The sequence below is a fragment of the Rhipicephalus sanguineus genome, chromosome 8, assembly GCF_013339695.2.
Source record: "Rhipicephalus sanguineus isolate Rsan-2018 chromosome 8, BIME_Rsan_1.4, whole genome shotgun sequence".
Classification (NCBI taxonomy): Eukaryota; Metazoa; Arthropoda; class Arachnida; order Ixodida; family Ixodidae; genus Rhipicephalus; species Rhipicephalus sanguineus.
The window spans coordinates 153,395,209-153,408,092 of NC_051183.1; the positions used below are offsets into that span (position 1 = coordinate 153,395,209).

Below are 12,884 nucleotides of genomic sequence, written 5' to 3' on the forward strand. Positions count from 1 at the left end.
CGCTCTTAAAGTTCCTGGCTACGGGCTTGCCTCACACTAAAATTCTTCATTGAATTACTGTATATGGGGCCAGGCATAGTGTTGTAGAGGGCATAATTTGTGCAAATTTTTCTTCTCTGGTTTGTGACAATTTTTGTTTTCACGACATTTAGTTGTAGTATTCCTGTTCGAGAACATTCGAAAAATGTTCGAGTCGATGCACACTTCATTTTCATTACTCGAATGTGTTCCACGTTGAAGATGTGGTATTCGCAGACCGCTAATAATTATATGCCTTGAGTAGTTGGGCCCTTCTGCCTCACGTTTGTGCGACTAGCAAACGTGGGGCACCTATAATCCCTTTATTCGTACTGCCTACTTATTATGGGCGCCGCTCTGCGTAATAGAAAAGGATAAATAAAATCACAGCTTATAGGAAAGCATTGGCCGATTAACGCCTGTCAAATTATTGCTGTAAACGCTCCGCTATCGCAGCACCATCACTCGCGGAAAACGACGAAGTGCGAAGCGCGCACTGTCTCCTCGTGAGCCAGGACTGCGGCATCGTGGCTCCAGAATTCACCGACGGCGACCGCGTCGCGTCTTGCTAGACGTGCAGCGAGGGCAAGCATCGCGCGGCATCCACAGCCATGGTGATCCCGGTGACGCTCATCAACGACATCAAAGCGGCCGTCGACCTGTCCAACCAGGCGAATGTCGAGGATGGCAAGAAGCAGTTCGCCAACGCCATCCGACTCTACCGCAAGGCCATGGAGTCGTACTTGAACGCGGCGCTGCTCATACGCAACACGTGCGCTCCGTTTGTCGAGAGGGCTCAGAAGCTGAAGGAGTTCTCGGGCGACGCCGCCGAGCAGGAGGTCGTGGGAGAGGGAATTCCCGAGCTGAAGAGGATCTTTGAGATCGCCGTGCTCTCACAGGTGAGCGTTAAGGAGCAGTTGTCGCAGAAATTCCGGTGTCGACGTTGTTCGTCGAGCGAAAAATCATCATTGCCGGTGACGGAAAAACTTCCATGGATGCAAATAACAAAAAAAATGATGTACCCTAGGTGGAATCTAACCCCGGCCTTCGGAGTGGCATGCAGGTGTTCTAACACAGAGCCACGCCAATGCTTGCACCTCTACTGCAACTAACATTTATGCGTGACAAACGTACGCGTCCTGTGCACATGCGTCACGGTACGAGATGTAAAATCGCAGTAAAACGTGTTAGAAGCGTGCATAGGCTTCCAAAGCAACGTCGAGCGGCGCCACTGCTCTTATCGCAACTGGGGGCATCCACGGCCACGACACTGCCGCACCCGCTTCCGCGCACGCGCAGAGCTCTCGCATTGCATCTGTGGTGCGCCACAATATAACTATTGCTGAGTGCCAGTGCGCTGGGCCGAATGAGGAGCGCATGCGCGCACGTGTCCGCTGGCAAATCCTTCTGGCAGCGCCTTCGCGTTCAGCATCTGCCCCCAGTAACGCATAGCGCAGCCACGCGAGCGTCGCGCCCAAACTTGAGCTTGGGTTCCCTATTGCCATCGGGCGTCACACCATGTGAATTATATAACGAGCTGGTGGTTTATAGCTGGCCACACATAACAAAAGGCACAAACACATTAGCCTACTTCGAGTATTCCCTTACGAACAGTTAGTTGGTGAATCGCCACTTCGAAAAAATATCATGCGCGTAACTGCGGCTGGTTTAAAGCATGCACACACATTAGGGCGCGCATTCAATTACACACATGTATTGGGCACACTGTTGTAAGATTGTTCTTTAAGAGGGCGGTGGAAGCCTTTACCTTTCATGTGTGTGTGTGTGTGTGGCTGACTGGGTGACTGAACATAATGGCAAGCGAAACGGAGCGCCATGAGGATGGGGCCGGATATCGCAATCGCGTTCAACTCTTAAAGGCGAAGCTTAAGCGCTCCCCCTGCCCCTTTTTTTAGATTGCTTAGTGTTTTATGTTTCGTTGAAGGATGCGATCTAGTCGTATATGTGTTCTTTATGGGAAGCTTCTTATATAACAGCAGCGCCACAACACCTCGCTTAGCCAGCCTAAGCCTCATATAGCGGCCGTGGCTCATATAACACGCGCCCCGCCAAGGTGGTCTAGTGGTTATGGCGCTCGACTGCTGACCCGAAGGTCGCGGGATCGAATCCCGGCCGTGGCGGCTGCATTTTCGATGGAGGCGAAAATGTTGGAGGCCCGTGTACTTAAATTTAGGCGCACGGTAAACAACCCCAGGTGGTCGAAATTTCCGGAGCCCTCCGTCTCTCAATCATATCGTGGTTTGGGACATTAAACCCCAGATATTATTATATTAACACGAGAGACGCTGCACGTTCGTGATGCTTCTAACGTTGTTTAATCACGAAGGAAACTGCCCTCTTATTGGCCGCGAGAGCGACCTTCCACGTGGCGGCACCATCACTGCGTTAGTGTGTATACGTCGCCCGTGCGCTTTGTGTAAGTGTACGGAGCTGCTGTTTCTGTATAATCATTCTGCGCTCCGTTGCTGTCTTAAACGCCTTGCACAGATTGGACACTCTACAGATACACGGACACAAATTCAAGAAAACCCTTCGCTGATGTGCAGACGGCACTGACAAATTTCAATTCATCATAAGCGTCGATAGCCTCTTGGCTAGCTATTGCGGTTCCGAGAAGCCCACTTGCTAGAAAAAGCACAAAGAATGCCCTATTCAGTGCGAGCAAAACGTCGTGCATGAGCTTCCTTTTTCGCGTAGCAAAAAATACATCGGACAAACAGGGAAGGTGCGCGAATGACAGGCTGCGTGAGCACGCAAGTAACGTGCGCACTGAAAGTGCGGGCCATCTCGCTATTCATTGCAGAAACTGTGGATGCGTCCCCATGTATTCACAGCGCAGTGTCACAGGGCGAAGCACAGCGCAGACAACACGGGAAATCATCGAGGTGGCGAAGATGGCGGTCTTGGGGAACATGTGTGTGAGCGCGCCGTCAATCGAGCTGACAAGAAAAGAATTCGATTTTTTAAAGGTGATAGGAAGGGTGACCTGAGGGAGATGGTTGCATCCACATGGCCTGGTAATCTTATATGTTTTTGTACTCTCATGTTATCGTTGGCTACACGTCCTTCACATGTGTCATGATAATTAATAATCTCGTACCTATGCGCCTGCGTGCGTTGCTTAGTTTTTCCTATATTTTCATGTGTCTGCTTCGTAAATAAATAATTTGTTAGAGTTAGCACTCCATCCACGTCGTTCCTTTGTGTTCCTGTCCATTCGGTGCGCTATAGTTAAGGTGGATTACCAACATGTCCAAGCTCACGTTCTAAAATTCTCATGAGATTCCTGAAAGCTGTAAATGAACTACAACTACTTTAAGACTCTTCAGCAAAAGCTTTTAGAACCTGTTCTTAAAACTTCCATGTACATTTAAAGACACCTTGTGTTTGGCGCAATATGGCCATGGTCGCTTTTGCGCCAGAAAACCCGACACAACCAACCAACCAACTCGGCCGTCCTCGGCTGCGTTCGCCATCTCTGGGTATCCATTCCGTCGCCCTAACTCAACATCGGCTATCTGTCCTTCTCGTTAAGTGGGTTGCTAGGCCCACTTACTGCTCTTAATGTCATGTAGGTTATCGACTGCCCTTGTTTATTTTCTGAGCCACTCTGCTGTTTTCCTATGTCTTAATCTCACGCCTGTTGTTATACGCTGGATAGCACGTTGCGTGGTCCATAACTATTCATATTAATGGTTCTGAGTGTCAGTGTCCTTAACTAGTTCTCTAGTTTCTTTGTTATTCTCGAAGTCTCTGCCCTATATATTACAACTGACCAAATGAAATGATTGTACGCTTCCCGCTACACTGATAGTTGCGACTTGCGATCATCAGTTGAGAATTACTACCGCATACGCACCTGCCCATCCTTATTGTTCGGTGAATTTCTTTCGGTGAATTGTTCGGTGAATGAGGAGGTTAGCTCTTAGAGAGTCTTCGAAAATAAGCAGTCACATGAGCAGTTAGCTTTTGCATGTGCAGGTTAGCAGCCCACCTAGAGAAACAACCTCTTGTACAAATTCCAGTATGTGGTTGCCAATCGCGAACTCTCCTTTTGTTAGGCCTCCCAACGTTATCTTTCGCAATTGCATATTCATCCTTGGACTTGCTCTGCATAAGTCTTGAATAATATTTTTTTCCAAAAGTCGTCATCATTGATGAAGAGCACAATGCCGCCTGAAAATTTCTAGTTATATCATTGTCGGTAAAAGATAGCCTGATTTCAGGTACAAAGGTCCTAAAATTTATGAGCAGTTGACCGATGTCAAGTATTTAACGCAACGGATTTCTAGCAGCACTAGGTATGTATCGGAGTGAGTAATCTCTATGTTCCCCTCGTAGGTGCTGCCTCCATGGTGCACCGCTGCTGGAACTGTCATTGCCGGCAAGAAGCTGAACTTCGACAAGGATATCCAGGGCATTGACGCGACCAAGCTTGTCTTCACCCAGATTCTGAATGACCCGAAGGCAAAGTCCGCATCGACGATCCTACTTCACGGACCTCACGGAACGGGGAAGTCCTTCTTGGCAAAGTCCATCTACGTCAAGTACCCCGAGAAGTCCATCTTCATCGTCGACATCGACCAGCTTATCATCGGCGGCTTGTCTCACGACCCTGCTAAGATGACACAGATGCTCACGAGGAACTACAAGAAGCACAACACCGGAGTGCTGGTTCTGGACGGTCTGGACCAGCTGTACTTGGCGGAGTACCCGGACGCGAAGAAGCCCGTAGTGGAAGCCATTAAGACAGAGCTGCAAAAATACATGAAGGATTTGGCCGATAAGAAGGAATATAAGGAGATCGTTATTGCGACGTCCTTCATGCCTTGGCTCATAACGGACGACATGAAGGGAACGTTCCAGGCCAAGATCAACATTCCCATTCCAGATAGCGAGGACGCACGAAAGGCGATCATCAAGGCGGAGCTTGGAAAACTTCGAGTGCCCACGTACAAAGATGGCGACATCCAGAACCTGGCGAAAAACACGAATCGCTTTTCTCGCTACCAGTTGCTGCGAATCATCCGGTACGCACTGGCGCGCAACTTCAACAACGTCGAAAACATCCCCATGAAGGAAGACGCCGAGCGGCTCAGCCACATGGTCAAAGAAGACATGGACAAGGTGAGCGCAATCATCAAGCCTGACCTCTCCGAAGAAGACGAGCCGAAGCACAAGGCGTTCATTGCGGCGAATCCCACGGCCAATTAGAGGAGGTGGCTCGCTGAGTGTACAAGCAGCGCCATCTTACTGATGGAAGATAAATTAGACGGAGAAAAAAAAAAACGAATGCGCGACAGAAAAATCCAACAGCTTCGTATTTCACTTCTGTTTTGAAGCGTTCACATCCGAGTGCTAACAAAAAATTTAAGAATTGTCACAAAAGATGGCTACAGCGAAACGTCGTGAACTCACAATCGCATGCGGATTAGGCCAGATGAACAAAATAAATGCGCACGTCTGAACAGAAAGCACAAAAGCATCGAATTTGTCTAACGTATCCCGGCTTTCTTTTTGTTTGTTATGAAATGGCATAATAACGAAATGAGCCCGCGCAGCTTCTATTCTTCCATTGAAATTCTATAACATGCCGGTGCACAAGACTGTGGTTTGTTTATGAAAGAGCCTGTCTGCCGCCCTTCATCGCTTTTCTCTTTTTATCGCTATAGAAAGCGTACCGTCGGAAGTGTCCAACCTTGCAGATTTCTCTAGAAAGTGAGTAGAAATTTTTAAAAAGGAATTTTCTAATGTGCGTTCGGTCTTCTTCTATTGATGTGGGGACGCCCACAACACTGGTTGGTGGACGCGATGATGATTGTAGTGCCGGTGCAAGTCGAAAACGGGAACCACAGGCAGTTTTAGCGCGATAGCGTTAAAGAACTCTTTTCGCAGAAGTGCCGGTGTCGGCGTCGGTGTCAGTGTCGTTGGTTGTGAGCGAAAAATCGTCTTGTCCGTGACCGGAAAATCGAGAAAAATGCAAATAAAATAAATAAAAATTCGGCAGATCCCACGTACCGTGGGAGTCGATGTTATGTGAAGCAGGCGCGGGATGGGGACTGTGACGTAATTTTTCACACAGAGCAAACGTTACGGAATAACGCTAGAGAAATGTGGAAGTGGTGTAGGCACGCTCATATGTTGAAGAGTTGCATATGTATTATATAACCAGTTGTTTACAGTTAGGCCATTGCTTGGAACTGCACTCAAATTCACTTTCGTACTTCACAAACATACGCGTTCAACGTACAGGCGTCACAGTACGAGATGTAATATCGCAGTAAAATCTGGTACAAGCGTACATTGCCATCCGGCGTCACACAATCTGAACTGCATAGCGAGTTGGTGGTTTAAAGCCGGCCACCCATTACAAAACGCACCCACTGCGCGTATTCCCTTGCGAGTACGTAGCGGGTGCGTCGCAATTTCGAAATAGTATCGCGCGCGTAATTGCTGCTGGTTTAAAGCATGCCACCCATTACAAAGGGCATACACATTAGTGCGCGCATACTCTTACACACACGTAGTGTTTGTCCTAAAAGTGCTGTTGAAGAGGGGGGAAACCTTTACCTTCACTGTAGGTATGTCATAGCTGGCCGACTGAACATAGTGCCAAGCGAAACGGAGCGCGATGAGGATGATGCCGGATATCGCGTGCATCTCTTGAGTACGAAGCTTAAGCGTCCCCCAAATTTTTTGCAGGCTTCATTACGTTTTGTTTAATAATAAAACAAATAGCGTAGTGGTCGTTTAGTGCACGCCAACTGTCAAGGGATTATTACCACGGTCTTGTTCAGTCAGCCTGAAGAAATGAATGGAGTCGAGCAGAACACTTCGTCTGTTCCAGCACCACTGGTACGCCGACGCTGTAAAACGAACTGTAGCGCTTCCACTCATGCCAAACGTGGAACTTAAACGGACATGAGACGTGCTTGACAGAACAACAGAAGGTCCCTGCTGTTTTTCACTTTAACCCCGAACCCCCGGAATGGTGATGAGGGGGGTGTTTTACCGAAAATTATTATTGAAAATAGGCGTTTGTCTCAAACAGTCAAGACCTTAAGCAAGTGCCCCCCCCCCCCCCCCCCAAATAATGTTCAACCAGCTCCGCTTCGCGAACACCGATGTTACATCGAAGCTCGTGGCGTTCCCTTCGTCAGGCTAATGCATTTCTATGTTTGCAAGTCTTTCAGCTATGTTGTATCACTGCTCTTTAGTAAACACCTTGTTCAGCTTAGTGCTCGTGGTACAGTTATTGCATATTGACCGTGCCACTCTTATAGACAGGTTTACAAAGAAGCCTTCGCTTAGATTGTTCTGATATGTTGCATCACTGCTTTTTATTTAACGCACTTTTTTAAGCTTTCAGGTTGTAGTATAGCCACAACCTTTCATAACCACAAGGTATCACGTCACAGTGGTGTGACTGTGGTAACGCGCACGCCATTTGTTGGGATAACTGCCGCCTCCTTCCTTTTTAGTGGAAGTTGTATGTAGTGGAATTTACCCAATTTACGTTGCACATACGCGTTTATGATGATGATAGCTTTCTGATAGCCCGCACACATTTCTGTGGCACATACCCGTTTGTTGGGCTGTTGCCTTCATTTTTAGTGGACCAGTGATGAGTACTGGGATTTGCCCAATGTATGTGGCGCGTATCTTTTCATGATACCCAGAAGCGTTACCACGGATCCCGGACATGAAAGGCTCGACCAAGGACGGCTTCGCTGTTAAAGTTCCTGGCTACGGGCTTGCCTCACACTAAAACTTTTCATTGAATTACTCTATATGGGGCCAGGCATAGTGTTGCAGAGGGCATAATTTGTGCAAACTTTTTCTTCTCTGGTTTGTGACAATTTTTGTTTTCACGACATTTAGTTGTAGTATTCCTGTTCGAGAACATTCGAAAAATGTTCGAGTCGATGCACACTTCATTTTCATTACTCGAATGTGTTCCACGTTGAAGATGTGGTATTCGCAGACCGCTAATAATTATATGCCTTGAGTAGTTGGGCCCTTAATACTCACGTTTGTGCAACTAGCAAACGTGGGGCACCTATAATCCCTTTATTCGTACTGCCTACTTATTATGGGCGCCGCTCTGCGTAATAGAAAAGGATAAATAAAATCACAGCTTATAGGAAAGCATTGGCCGATTAACGCCTGACAAATTATTGCTGTAAACGCTCCGCTATCGCAGCACCATCACTCGCGGAAAACGACGAAGTGCGAAGCGCGCACTGTCCCCTCGTGAGCCAGGACTGCGGCATCGTGGCTCCAGAATTCACCGACGGCGACCGCGTCGCGTCTTGCTAGACGTGCAGCGAGGGCAAGCATCGCGCGGCATCCACAGCCATGGTGATCCCGGTGACGCTCATCAACGACATCAAAGCGGCCGTCGACCTGTCCAACCAGGCGAATGTCGAGGATGGCAAGAAGCAGTTCGCCAACGCCATCCGACTCTACCGCAAGGCCATGGAGTCGTACTTGAACGCGGCGCTGCTCATACGCAACACGTGCGCTCCGTTTGTCGAGAGGGCTCAGAAGCTGAAGGAGTTCTCGGGCGACGCCGCCGAGCAGGAGGTCGTGGGAGAGGGAATTCCCGAGCTGAAGAGGATCTTTGAGATCGCCGTGCTCTCACAGGTGAGCGTTAAGGAGCAGTTGTCGCAGAAATTCCGGTGTCGACGTCGTTCGTCGAGCGAAAAATCATCATTGCCCGTGACGAAAAAATTCCCATGGATGCAAATAATAACAAAAATGATGTACCCTAGGTGGAATCGAACCCAGGCCTTCGAAGTGGCAAGCAGGTGTTCTAACACAGAGCCACGCCGATGCTGCACCTGTGTGTGTGTGGGGGGGGGGGGGGGGGAGGCTGACCGGGGGACTGAACAATAATGGCAAGCGAAACAGAGCGCCATGAGGATGGGGCCGGATATCGCTATCGCGTTCAACTCTTAAAGGCGAAGCTTAAGCGCCCCCCTCCCCCTTTTTTTAGGTTGCTTAGCGTTTTATGTTTCGTTGAACGATGCGATCTAGTCGTATATGTGTTCTTTATGGGAAGCTTCTTATATAACAGCAGCGCCACAACACCTCGCTTAGCCAGCCTAAGCTTGATTAGCGGCCGTGCCTCATATAACACGAGAGACGCGCCCCGCCACGATGGTCTAGTGGTTATGGCGCTCGACTGCTGACCCGAAGGTCGCGGGATCGAATCCCGGCCGTGGCGGCTGCATTTTCGATGGAGGCGAAAATGTTGGAGGCCCGTGTACTTAAATTTAGGCGCACGGTAAACAACCCCAGGTGGTCGAAATTTCCGGAGCCCTCCGTCTCTCAATCATATCGTGGTTTGGGACATTAAAACCCAGATATTATTATATTAACACGAGAGACGCTTCACGTTCGTGATGCTTCTAACGTTGTTTAATCACGAAGGAAACTGCCCTCTTATTGGCCGCGAGAGCGATCTTACACGTGGCGGCACCATCACTGCGTTAGTGTGTATACGTCGCCCGTGCGCTTTGTTTAAGTGTACGGAGCTGCTGTTTCTGTATAATCATTCTGCGCTCCGTTGCTGTCTTAAACGCCTTGCACAGATTGGACACTCTACAGATACACGGACACAAATTCAAGAAAACCCTTCGCTGATGTGCAGACGGCACTGACAAATTTCAATTCATCATAAGTGTCGATAGCCTCTTGGCTAGCTATTGCGATTCCGAGAAGCCCACTTGCTAGAAAAAGCACAAAGAATGCCCTATTCAGTGCGAGCAAAACGTCGTGCATGAGCTTCCTTTTTCGCGTAGCAAAAAATACATCGGACAAACAGGGAAGGTGCGCGAATGACAGGCTGCGTGAGCACGCAAGTAACGTGCGCACTGAAAGTGCGGGCCATCTCGCTATTCATTGCAGAAACTGTGGATGCGTCCCCATGTATTCACAGCGCAGTGTCACAGGGCGAAGCACAGCGCAGACAACACGGGAAATCATCGAGGTGGCGAAGATGGCGGTCTTGGGGAACATGTGTGTGAGCGCGCCGTCAATCGAGCTGACAAGAAAAGAATTCGATTTTTTAAAGGTGATAGGAAGGGTGACCTGAGGGAGATGGTTGCATCCACATGGCCTGGTAATCTTATATGTTTTTGTACTCTCATGTTATCGTTGGCTACACGTCCTTCACATGTGTCATGATAATTAATAATCTCGTACCTATGCGCCTGCGTGCGTTGCTTAGTTTTTCCTATATTTTCATGTGTCTGCTTCGTAAATAAATAATTTGTTAGAGTTAGCACTGCATCCACGTCGTTCCTTTGTGTTCCTGTCCATTCGGTGCGCTATAGTTAAGGTGGATTACCGACATGTCCAAGCTCACGTTCTAAAATTCTCATGAGATTCCTGAAAGCTGTAAATGAACTACAACTACTATGGCTTTTCAGCAAAAGCTTTTAGAACCTGTTCTTATAACTTTTCATGTACATTTAAAGACACCTTGCGTTTGGCGCAATATGGCCATGGTCGCTTTTGCGCCAGAAAACTCGACACAACCAACCAACCAACCAACTCGGCCGTCCTGGCTGCGTTTGCCATCTCTTGGTATCCATTCCGTCGCCGTAACTCAACATCGGCTATCTGTCCTTCTCGTTAAGTGAGCTTCCTAGGCCCGCTTACTCCTCTTAATGTCATGTAGGTTATCGACTGCCCTTTTAGATGCGAAGTGTCTTATGGCGGAGCTCAATCCGGTGGTGGTGTGCGGCGTGACCGACCTTACTGCGCATGCGCATACCCTCTCCACTCACCCTCTCCACTTTCCCTCTCCGCTTTCCCCTGTCCGCTTTCCCTCTCCCCTTTCCCCTCTCCACTTTCCCTCTCCCATTTCCATCTCCACTCCCCCTCTCCACTCTTCCTCTGAAACGAGGGCTAGACATGCCGAAATTCTCTCCTGCGCAACGCCGCGATGAGCACCAGCGCATGCACGACCCCTACCCCTCTCTCTCCTCTCCTACGCTACCCCCCTCTCGCACGCCTGCCGACTGCGTTCCTCGCTCGCCCTGTAAGAATTAACGGCCAGGCTCAAGGAAGACAAAATGCGCGTAGCGTTCCTCGTCGCGTTCCACGACGCGAGGTCGGTAGCATGCCCAAAGAACGCCAACCGATCGCGATCGTGCAAGTGCTCAAGCTTCGCATCGCCTCGTGGTCCCCTTTAGCGGGAAATGGTGTAATTTTTTTATTTTCCACTCTGCTGTTTTCCTGTGTCTTAATCTCACGCCTGTTATTATACGCTGGATAACACGCTGCGTGGTCCATAACAGTAATGGTTCAGAGTGTCAGTGTCCTTAACTAGTCCTCTAGTTTCTTTGTTATTCTCGAAGTCTCTGCCCTATATATTACAACTGACGAAATGAAGTGATTGTACGCTTCCCGCTACACTGATAGTTGCGACTTGCGATCATCAGTTGAGAATTACTACTGCATACGCACCTGCCCATCCTCATTGTTCGGTGAATTTCTTTTGCATGAGCAGTTTAGCTTTTACAGAGACTTCGAAAATAAGCAGTCACATGAGCAGTTAGCTTTTACATGAGCAGGTTAGCAGCTCCCCTAGATAAACAACCTCTTGTACAAATTCCAGTATGTGGTTGCCAATCGCGAACTCTCCTTTTGTTAGGCCTCCCAACGTTATCTTTCGCAATTGCATATTCATCCTTGGACTTGCTCTGCATAAGTCTTGAATAATATTTTTTCCAAAAGTCGTCATCATTGATGAAGAGCACAATGCCGCCTGAAAATTTCTAGTTATATCATTGTCGGTAAAAGATAGCCTGATTTCAGGTACAAAGGTCCTAAAATTTATGAGCAGTTGACCGATTTCAAGTATTTAACGCAACGGATTTCTAGCAGCACTATGTATGTATCGGAGTGAGTAATCTCTATGTTCCCCTCGTAGGTGCTGCCTCCATGGTGCACCGCTGCTGGAACTGTCATTGCCGGCAAGAAGCTGAACTTCGACAAGGATATCCAGGGCATTGACGCGACCAAGCTTGTCTTCACCCAGATTCTGAATGACCCGAAGGCAAAGTCCGCATCGACGATCCTACTTCACGGACCTCACGGAACGGGGAAGTCCTTCTTGGCAAAGTCCATCTACGTCAAGTACCCCGAGAAGTCCATCTTCATCGTCGACATCGACCAGCTTATCATCGGCGGCTTGTCTCACGACCCTGCTAAGATGACACAGATGCTCACGAGGAACTACAAGAAGCACAACACCGGAGTGCTGGTTCTGGACGGTCTGGACCAGCTGTACTTGGCGGAGTACCCGGACGCGAAGAAGCCCGTAGTGGAAGCCATTAAGACAGAGCTGCAAAAATACATGAAGGATTTGGCCGATAAGAAGGAATATAAGGAGATCGTTATTGCGACGTCCTTCATGCCTTGGCTCATAACGGACGACATGAAGGGAACGTTCCAGGCCAAGATCAACATTCCCATTCCAGATAGCGAGGACGCACGAAAGGCGATCATCAAGGCGGAGCTTGGAAAACTTCGAGTGCCCACGTACAAAGATGGCGACATCCAGAACCTGGCGAAAAACACGAATCGCTTTTCTCGCTACCAGTTGCTGCGAATCATCCGGTACGCACTGGCGCGCAACTTCAACAACGTCGAAAACATCCCCATGAAGGAAGACGCCGAGCGGCTCAGCCACATGGTCAAAGAAGACATGGACAAGGTGAGCGCAATCATCAAGCCTGACCTCTCCGAAGAAGACGAGCCGAAGCACAAGGCGTTCATTGCGGCGAATCCCACGGCCAATTAGAGGAGGTGGCTCGCTGAGTGTACAAGCA

The 12,884-nt window shown here is 48.8% G+C and overlaps 2 protein-coding genes across 2 annotated transcripts; both read left to right on the forward strand.

Moving 5' to 3' along the window:
* Positions 1-629: 629 nt before the first annotated feature.
* LOC119403007 (vacuolar protein sorting-associated protein 4A) lies at positions 630-5,269 on the forward strand. Its single transcript, XM_037669986.2, has 2 exons — positions 630-917; positions 4,381-5,269. Exons 1-2 carry the CDS (start codon positions 630-632, stop codon positions 5,251-5,253), a joined length of 1,161 nt encoding a protein of 386 aa, XP_037525914.1. The 3' UTR covers positions 5,254-5,269.
* Positions 5,270-8,397: 3,128 nt separating this feature from the next.
* Positions 8,398-12,884, forward strand: LOC119403008 (vacuolar protein sorting-associated protein 4A). The gene is made up of 2 exons (XM_037669987.2): positions 8,398-8,685; positions 11,984-12,884. The coding sequence occupies exons 1-2, from the start codon at positions 8,398-8,400 to the stop codon at positions 12,854-12,856; spliced, it is 1,161 nt and encodes a 386-aa protein (XP_037525915.1). The 3' UTR covers positions 12,857-12,884.

Bases quoted from the DNA above. Each gene is read 5' to 3' on its own strand.
- LOC119403008 (XM_037669987.2), top strand. From the start codon at position 8,398: ATGGTGATCCCGGTGACGCTCATCAACGACATCAAAGCGGCCGTCGAC. The intron at 8,686-11,983 runs GTGAGCGTTAAG...TTCCCCTCGTAG, and splicing joins AGATCGCCGTGCTCTCACAG to GTGCTGCCTCCATGGTGCAC.
- LOC119403007 (XM_037669986.2), top strand. From the start codon at position 630: ATGGTGATCCCGGTGACGCTCATCAACGACATCAAAGCGGCCGTCGAC. The intron at 918-4,380 runs GTGAGCGTTAAG...TTCCCCTCGTAG, and splicing joins AGATCGCCGTGCTCTCACAG to GTGCTGCCTCCATGGTGCAC.